This window comes from Microtus ochrogaster, chromosome 7 (genome assembly GCF_000317375.1).
Source record: "Microtus ochrogaster isolate Prairie Vole_2 chromosome 7, MicOch1.0, whole genome shotgun sequence".
Taxonomy (NCBI): domain Eukaryota; kingdom Metazoa; phylum Chordata; class Mammalia; order Rodentia; family Cricetidae; genus Microtus; species Microtus ochrogaster.
In genome coordinates, this window is record NC_022014.1 from 1,838,666 (window position 1) to 1,847,324 (window position 8,659).

The following is an 8,659-nucleotide window of genomic DNA, read 5'->3' on the forward strand; positions in this document are numbered from 1 at the left end:
CCAGCCTGGTCTACAGAGCTAGTTCCAGGACAGGCCCCAAAGGCACAGAGAAACCCTGTCTAGAAAATCAAAAAAAAAAAAAAAAAAAGATTTATTTACTTTTTTTTTTTTCTCCCAAGACAGGGCTTCTCTATGTTACAGCCCTAGTTATCCTGGAACTCACTCTGTAGATCAGGCTGGCCTCAAACTCACAGAGATCTGCCTGCCTCTGCCTTCTGAGTGCTAGGATTAAAGGTGTGTGTCACCACTGCCTAACTAAAAAAAAAAATTTAAATTACAGTCAGCGAGATGGCAGAGCCAGGAAAGACACTTGCCATCAAGCTTAATGTCCTGACTTTGGACCCTAGAACCCACATGTTAGAAGGAAAAAAATCAACTCCCACAGGTTGTCCCCTGACCTCCACATCCATGCCATGGGCACGTGCAAGCACACATGCACACTAAATAGAAGTAATTAAAACTTTTTAATCTAAGAATTATACACAGGGGCTGGACAGACGGCTCAGAGGTTAAGAGCACTGCTTGCTCTTCCAAAGGTCCTGAGTTTAATTCCCAACAACCCCATCTGTAATGGGGTCTGGTGCCCTCTTCTGGATAGCAGGCGTACAAGCAGGCAGAACACTGTATACATAATAAATAAAATCTTTTAAAAGAAAAAAGAACTATACACAGAGCAAGAGTAGTATGTGATACACCTACGCAGGGGCAGAGGCCAGAATAGACAGTAAACCTGAGGTGCACCCCTTGGGCTCTGAGCCCAAGGCAAGCCCTGATCCTCATGGCTCTCTGTGCAGGCCCCCTTACGCTGGCAGAATGGTTCCATGCCAGTTTTGGATTGGGCATAATGAACACAATCAAGCACCAGCACTCCTATTGCTCCCCCTCAGAGGATCCCATTGTCCTACAGCCAGTGGCCAGGCCCAGGTCAAGCCAGTAGTTAATGTTCCCTTTTATAGCAGCTAGGTATGGTGCTCTGGGAACTCAGCTCCCTCCACACACAGCTGAGGAGACCCTCCCTGTCTTCCCCAGAGAAAGGAATAGGTTTCAGTGTTGCTGCCTCTGAGCCACCAGCTCTCATAGCAAAAGAGGCCCCAAGGTCATTGGCCTGCCTTCCAACCCCAAGCCACAGCCCCAACCACCAGGTAGAGGGGAGCAGTTAAGTATGGGGATGCTGAAGTCATGGCCTTTAAGCCCACGTAGCCCCATTTCCTGAATCACTGAAGCTCTAAATGCAGGAATCTTTCCCCTTTAGCTCTGCAGGACATATTGCAGAGGCCTGTGCCAGGCCCAGACTACCTTCCTGTCCCCTGGATAACATTCCGGAACAGCTAGGGATGTACACTGGGAGAGAAGCAGCTCCATCTTGCTGTACCCTTGATGCCTCAACCATGAGGGACCTCTTCTCTAAGTAAGTTAAGCAACACAGGGGATCTCAGTCTCCACAGCTCAGCAGGGCCAACAGCTACAGCTGGACAGTGCAAATAGTCCCCCTGGGTTCCTGTGACAGGGGAATGACCAGGCCGGCCGAGAACACACAGAAGGACTACAGACTCCCACGCAAACCAGCACACTTTACTGTGGCTCAGACTGCCTCGGACTTATTCCAAGCCCAAGAACTACAATGCTGTAAGTACTTGACCAGCTTGGACAGGCATGAGCTCCACTCCATGCCGCCAAAAGTCCTGGCTCACAGGGTTCTCTGAACAGTCTTCTACAGGAGCTGTGTGGTCAGCACATGCCAAGCAGGGTTCACCCACTGCCCACAGGTGGTCCTTGTGCCCACCCCAACTGTGTCCACGGTGCTAAAAGCCCACAGGGAAGGCTGAGCCCGGAGTTCAGGCGCGGTCACCAGCTCTCTTCTGCACCACTGCTGGCCTGGACAGAACCTGTTCCTGAAGCCGCTGGACCAGCTCCTCTACGTAGACCTTGAACAGGGGTACAGGGTCCTGAAGGGGAAAGGTCATGGTAAGGCTCAATGTAGCCCAGAGATGGAGTGCTAGGGAGGGTGGTAGCCAGCCACTTCTAGCTGAACATGGGGAGAAAATGGGGTATGGGAGAGCTGGAGACAGCCAAAGTCATATAAGATTGTTTGTGTTCCAGGACAGCCAGGGTTACATAGAGACTCAGTCTTGAAAAAAAAAAAAAAAAAACCAAGCAGGGTGGTGGTGGTGGCGCACGTCTTTAATCCCAGCACTAGGGAGGCAGAGACAGGCGGATCTCTGTGAGTTTGAGGTTTCCTGGTCTATAGAGCTAGTTCCAAGCCAGGCTATAAAGCTACAGAGAAACCCTGTCTCAAAAAACCAAAAAACAAACAAACAAACAAAGACTGCTTGCCATCCTAGAGGGCAGAGAGCCTAACCACCAGAACAGGATTGCTTTCTCTTGACACCAAGAATCACAGGCTTCCTGTGAATCTGGCTTCCCTGTACTGATGGCTACCACAGGCTCTAGACTTTTCTGGGAAACATGACACAAAAGGAAGATCCTAGGGGATGCTGAGCGGCCAAGTAAACACCCAGTGCCAAAGGTCCCTAAGCATCCAGGGGAAGAAAAGAAAGGACTTCAGGAGAGAAATCATGCCATGCTTCGTCAAAGTGGCAGGAGCCAAACATACAGCATCATTTAGGTGCGGCAGTCCCCAAATGCTAGTCTCTGTCCAAAGCAGCCCCCCATTACTCAACCTCAGTGGCCAGTTCCCAGGTGCTCACCTTTTCCTCCAGGAGCCTCTGCTTCTCCACAGCCTCCTCCAGCGTCAGGCCAACCCACTCAGCCTCTGCCTCCGGGATGACAAAACTCTGAGCAAGCAGAAGAAAGGCTCGGTGAAGCGCGGGCCAGGCCAGATGGCTCAGGCAGTGAGCAGGATGGGGAAACTCTGACCTTGTACTTCTCATAGATGGCTAGTCTCCGTTCGGGGTCGTCAGGGTGTAACTGGGGGTCCTGGCGAGCAAGCCTCAGCAGCATCCCTCGCTTCAGGTCCATGCCAAACTTGGAACACAGGTCTTCCTTTGGGGTCTAGCAGAAGATTCACATAGGGCCAGGTGCTATAGCAGGGTCCCACCCACCCTACCAGCTGATAACCCTAAGCTAGACCAGAGCAGATCAGGCATTGGAATCAGCACCAGCAAGAAAGCCTTTATGAGCCGGGCAGTGGTGGCGCACGCCTTTAATCCCAGCACTCGGGAGGCAGAGGCAGGCGGATCTCTGTGAGTTCGAGACCAGCCTGGTCTACAGAGCTAGTTCCAGGACAGGCTCCAAAGCCACAGAGAAACCATTCACAAGTGACCTTCCTGAAGGCAGGAAGCTTCCACTGGGGCTGCACCAAAGAGCAAGTGGGCCCTCTGTGTTTTGCTAAGACTTGTAATGGGTAGCCTGGGTGCCATGTACTTCCCCCCACCACACACACACACACACACACACACACACACACACACACACACACACACACCATACATTCTGCTTTGCACCTCCCTTGACTGACAAGACTGTAGTGCACTAACCCCTGCTTGCCTTGAGAATATAGAAGTCGAACCCGTAGGCCTCATCAATGAGATCCAGGGTCCTCATGGTCACAGTCACGGTGAACTTCTTGTCCAGGATTTCACTGTAAAGCTCCCGAGTGAACAGCTGAGGCTTCCACACCTTCTTCACCTTCGCCGAGAGCTGAGCGTGCAAGAGAGACCTGTTGATGACTGCTGGGGTGCTTCACTACAGACCAAGTGAGCCCCAAAACACCCTTCTGGGCGCTGGGCTATGTGAGCTTGCCCTCTCCCCTCCTCGGAGGCTCTACAGAACCGCTGCTGCTAGGCAGGGCTCCTGGGGCTGGACCTGGACGATCACATAGATTGTCTGCTTGTATGTGTTCCAGATGCTGGCACAACTGAACAACTGCCACAGGCCAGCGAGTGGCATCCTGGAAGGCGTTAAACACTCTCCTCCCACAACACTTTGCTAGGAGTGGCGTTCCACCAGAATGATCGATTCCAGGCTCCGGACTTTGTAAGCTGCCTGAATCCAAACATCTCAGTTTATCATTTTATCTCCTGTCACAAGAATGAGACGAATGCTCATAGAAACTGGCAGAGGACAACCAGATTTCACCTCTCCCTTCTCTTCAGCACAAGCGTCAAATCTATCCGTCCTTTCATCTCTGTGGTGCTAGGGATTTGAACCCAAGACCTCAAATACGCTAGGCAATCACCCTGTTCCGTCGCAGCCCCCCTCCATCCTTAATCTTGATGGCTACCTGACTAGGACCACCCCACTTCAGGACCCCACTTGACGCTGTCATTGGAGTTTTTTCCAAATTCTCGCCAATCCACTTGTTAGCAATGATCCGTAAGCCAAGCGCTTATGTCAGCCAGGCAGACGGTCCGCAGCGCCCAGAGCAGAGCCTGCCCAACACAGCCTGCATAACAGCCCGCACCCACCTTGTCGTTGTTGGCATATCTGTAGCCCAAAATCAGGCCCTCTCCACCCCATAGCCCCTGCTGGGACTCTGGAGGGTAGTGAACTGAAATGGGTACGTCCTCAACTCGCTCGCGCTGCCCGTTCTTCGGGTTGATCTTGAACTTGACTCCGTGAGGTCTGTAGTGTACCGGGGTGGGTGTTCGTTCTTCTTCCAGCGAGCGCAAGAAATGGGCGGGCAAGCGCGCATAGATGCCCTGCCGCAGCCGCAGCTTCTGCCACAGGTACACAGGATACTTGTGCAGAGGCATTGCGTGACCCTCTACCTCTGAAAGTTGCGCGCTCGCGTCCGCCGGAACCGGAACCGGAAGAGCGTCGCCGAAGGCGTACCTTTGCTCACTGCCGATTGGTAGCAATGCCCATCCATCTAAAACAGTCCCTTTGCCGCAGCCTTCTTTAGGGACCGTGGAAAATTATCTAAGACAGCAATGGTTTAAGGTACCGTCTACCAAGTGCAGCCCGGGAGTTCCCTAGCATCTTTGGCAGGTCTGTTAGAAATGGGGTCCAGCCTTCCTTTCCCTCCAGGGACGCAAGAAAAAAACGTAAAACACTCGTTTGGTTTGAAAAATCATTATAGATTATTAAATTAATCAATTACATAAAAATATGCCTTCATAGAACAGTTTAACATTTTACCACCTCCCCCCAACAGTATATACATGTTTCCCCTTTCAGGGGCTGAAGTGTGCTTTGGTGGCCAAATAAAGAGTGTCAGTAGCTGGGGGAGCAGCCCAGAAAGTCCATATCCCGACAAAACCAGGACAGAAGGTCCAAGGCCACAGAGCAGTGGAACAGGACCACTGCACCAATCAGTTTAGAGCCCCCAGGAGGCTCCAGAAAGATTGTGCCAGGGCTCCAGAAACTCTCCTGAAGCCTCAGCTGATTCAGTAGGGGGTCAGCATCCTAGGGACAACACAAATTAGTGCTCACTAGACTAGGACCTAGGCAGGACCTTTAGGATGAGGAGGGCACATAAGTAGGGTAGTGTGTGCCTTCTGGGGCCACTCCTCATACAGCTGAGTACCCTGCCACTCCAGGTTCTTCTCAGGATCCGTGGCTCCAACAGAAAATGAGGGACAGTGCATGCCCCCCCCCCCAGGGCCTTATCAGCTCTTGGACTCATCCACAGCAATGGCAGCAACAGGGCATCCCCATGCTAAGGCAGGATGGTACATGCTGTTAGGGACAGTGGTCTCTGTGGACTCAGTCCTTGCCTTGTATGTCTCGCATTACAGCTTCACAAGCAAATGGGACAATAGGGATCCCTTATCTCTATCTTCAACCTTAACATAGTGATCTGCCCACAAATGGTGCCTGCGGTCTCCGGGTAAAAGCAGCTGGGACCTACAGAGGACAGTGGCAGCAGTCACAAAGATTTAGGGATGGAGGAGTCCTCTCCTCTGGGAAAAGAAGCCAAGGGTCGAAGGACAATTTTATTCAGGTGGAAACTTGGTCGGGCTAGATAGGCACCTCTCTTGTTCCTGCCCTAGCTGAAGAGGTCATCAGAGTATCAGGTGTCCTTGAGCCAGCCACATCACGTCACTGTGTACAGCTCGTCCCGATCATTCCTGCAGATCTGATAGTGACAAGGGAACTTGTGCAAGCAAGCCCACGGCTCGGCCGGCTCCTCTGGTGGTGGCAGGAGGAAAGCCGCACTACCAGCCAATAGCATGTGCCAAATGCTGTGCGTGTAGTAGTAATTCTCACTGGTCATCATGGAAGTGTAGATGGCGATACCTACAGAGGCCATGGAGATGCCAGGCAGGAGGTAGAAGACCCAGCGCTGCCACGAGGTGGGGTAGCACTGACGCCGGTGCCCACAGCGGTACATCTGGAGTGAACAGCCACAAGAATGTCAGTGCTGGCCAAGTGCAACTACAGTTCCCAGGAGTTACAGAGTCTATCTAGGTCTAGGCAGCAGAACTGCATACAGATGCATGGCTAGCGGTCCTCAGGTCAAGACCTCAGGCGCACAGCCATACTGGGGCTCTATGGGTGGCTGTTACTAGCTCTGAGCAGGTGTGGAGTTTTGGAGCCCTTCTAGCAAAACTGGGATCATAACCAAAATTAAGGGCCTGGTTCTCTTCTTGCTAAGTCTAAACAGGAGAACCTATGGGCCCTGTTCCTTACCCACATGGAGGCCATGATCACAAAGGCAAAGAGGCAGGGTCCCATCAAGTTCCAGATGCCCCTGCGATCCATCTGCAAGGACATGGCGATGACCAGTGTGCCCAGGACAAACAGGACCTGGGAGAGACACAGGGATGGTTTGTGGGGTCATGGGAAGCCTTTGGCTAAACTCATCTATGACGGCATAAGACAAAAGTACTGGTGGTCAAGTATGCTGGGTACCCACTATCAGTTTCTCACCGTTCTGGCTGCTCCTCTTGGAGTTATTGGCAGGTTTTGACGATTTTGATCTATTCCCGCTCAGCCACCTGAGAGGGCTCAGAACCTTCTGAGGACTAGGTGGTGATGCCCGCCCCTAATGGGCAGTCTTGACCATACTCTCATGATCTTGCATACCAAGCCTTCCAGGGTCTCTCATCAGGATGACCTTAGATGCTCCCTTGGAGAGGACCCATACCTAAGTCTCCATCAACACATCTGCCCACAGCCAGGGGGCAGTTCATATGCTTAGCACTCAGTCTGCAGGATTCTTCAGAATATTCCTTGCCTACTTTTTCCATATGATCGTGGAGCTTCTAAGCATGTCCCTGGCGAGTACCCAGCCTGCAGACAGTGGACATAGTTCACTAGTGCCAGAGTCATCTCCACTGTCCAGCTGCTGCATAAAGTCCCCAGAATGCCCTAGAACAAGGACCCCAGGAGCATGGTTGGGGCTTTTCAGGGAGGCATGGCCTGGCTCCTCTTTGAGCTTAGGGTCCTGAACCCCCATCCTGGAGTCCTTGGATGAGCATACCTTTCCCCCACAGCTTTCCATGACTTCCCCCAAGAGTGGCTAGTTATCATTTGAGATGGCTCCCAGCCCTTTCTGTTTCGTCCCTCTTTGTCACTCCAAATACTGTATGTGAGGGCCTCTACTTCCCTGGAGCCCAGGCTTGGCGTCAGAGGCCACTCACCTGTTTCAGGATTGTCTTCAGACGGGCCATGCAAAGAATGGTCACCCAGGTGGACGCCCCCGAGCCCAGAAAGTCGCAGTACTGGAGTGTGTCATAGCTGAGGATACACAACACTGCCTCCCCCGGCTGGTCACAGGCGTGGTAGAACTGTGAGGTACAGCAGTGAGCAGCAGCCCTGACCGCCCCACCCAATTTCCCCAAGGGATTAGGGCCAACCCTACCGTGGAGAAGAACATGGTGTAAAAGTAGACAGAGGCCTCAACCAGGAAGGATCGGTGCAGGGACACAGCAATGGGGGCCAGGAACACGAGGTTGCTGAGCGTGAGCAGGAGCGCGGCTGCCCTCTGCTGGGCCACAGTCTGCGCCGTGCTGTTGTCAGTGCAGCTCCACCCACGCCAACCTAGGGGGCCACACAATACCTGCATGAGTGCTGGAAGCAGATAGTCGGCTTCCGAACTTTCAGGCCTCATCCTCACCCAGATGGAGGAGGTATAGACACAAGCCTAATGGAATCCACAGGCATGGTAGGAGGAAATTGGTACCGACAGGGACTGGCAGAGACAGTGGGCAGGCATGGGCAAGTGGGGACAGCTGTGGGCAAGCTGGGTCGAATGTGGAAGATGCATGCAGACATTGGACAAGCGTGCGCACTCACAGCAGGTCTGGGCAAGTGTGAAGAAGTAAGGAGAAGCATAGCTCGCGCAGGCAGTCATGGGCAGTGGGAAACAGGTATGGACAAGTGTGTGTAGATACTGGCAAGTGAGAGCAAGTACGCCCAGTTGTGAGCGGGCATGAGCTTGGAGAAGGATGAATGGACAAGTATGAGTAAGTAGGGGCAGGTATGAATAGATATGAGTTGGCAGGGACAGATATAGAGATATGTGGACATGTAAGGACGAATGTGGCAAGCAGGGACAGATGGGAGCAAGTATGAATATGCAGGAACTGCCATGAAAAGTGTGGACCAGCATGTAGTCACAAGAAAAGTGTGAGCAAAGCTGGGCAGTGGTGGTGCACGCCTTTAATCCCAGCACTCGGGAGGCAGAGGCAGGTGGATCTCTGTGAGTTAGACCAGCCTGGTCTACAGAGCTAGTTCCAGGACAGGCTCCAAA

General features: G+C 52.6%; 2 protein-coding genes across 2 annotated transcripts in view; both read right to left on the reverse strand.

The window, feature by feature from the left end:
• Positions 1 to 1,558: 1,558 nt before the first annotated feature.
• Mrpl28 (mitochondrial ribosomal protein L28) lies at positions 1,559 to 4,757 on the reverse strand. Its single transcript, XM_005349052.1, has 5 exons — positions 4,428 to 4,757; positions 3,508 to 3,660; positions 2,878 to 3,012; positions 2,709 to 2,795; positions 1,559 to 1,946 (listed from the first exon to the last, which is right to left on the reverse strand). Exons 1-5 carry the CDS (start codon positions 4,713 to 4,715, stop codon positions 1,836 to 1,838), a joined length of 774 nt encoding a protein of 257 aa, XP_005349109.1. The 5' UTR covers positions 4,716 to 4,757; the 3' UTR covers positions 1,559 to 1,835.
• A 271-nt stretch (positions 4,758 to 5,028) lies between these two features.
• Tmem8a (transmembrane protein 8A) overlaps positions 5,029 to 8,659 on the reverse strand; it is a 9,896-nt gene continuing 6,265 nt past the window's right edge. The window contains exons 11-14 of the mRNA XM_026780571.1: positions 7,769 to 7,947; positions 7,548 to 7,694; positions 6,595 to 6,711; positions 5,029 to 6,295 (exon numbers count right to left, since the gene is read on the reverse strand). Coding sequence (XP_026636372.1) covers positions 5,999 to 6,295; positions 6,595 to 6,711; positions 7,548 to 7,694; positions 7,769 to 7,947 — 740 coding nt within the window. The 3' untranslated portion in view covers positions 5,029 to 5,998. The remainder of the gene's footprint in view (positions 6,296 to 6,594; positions 6,712 to 7,547; positions 7,695 to 7,768; positions 7,948 to 8,659) is intronic.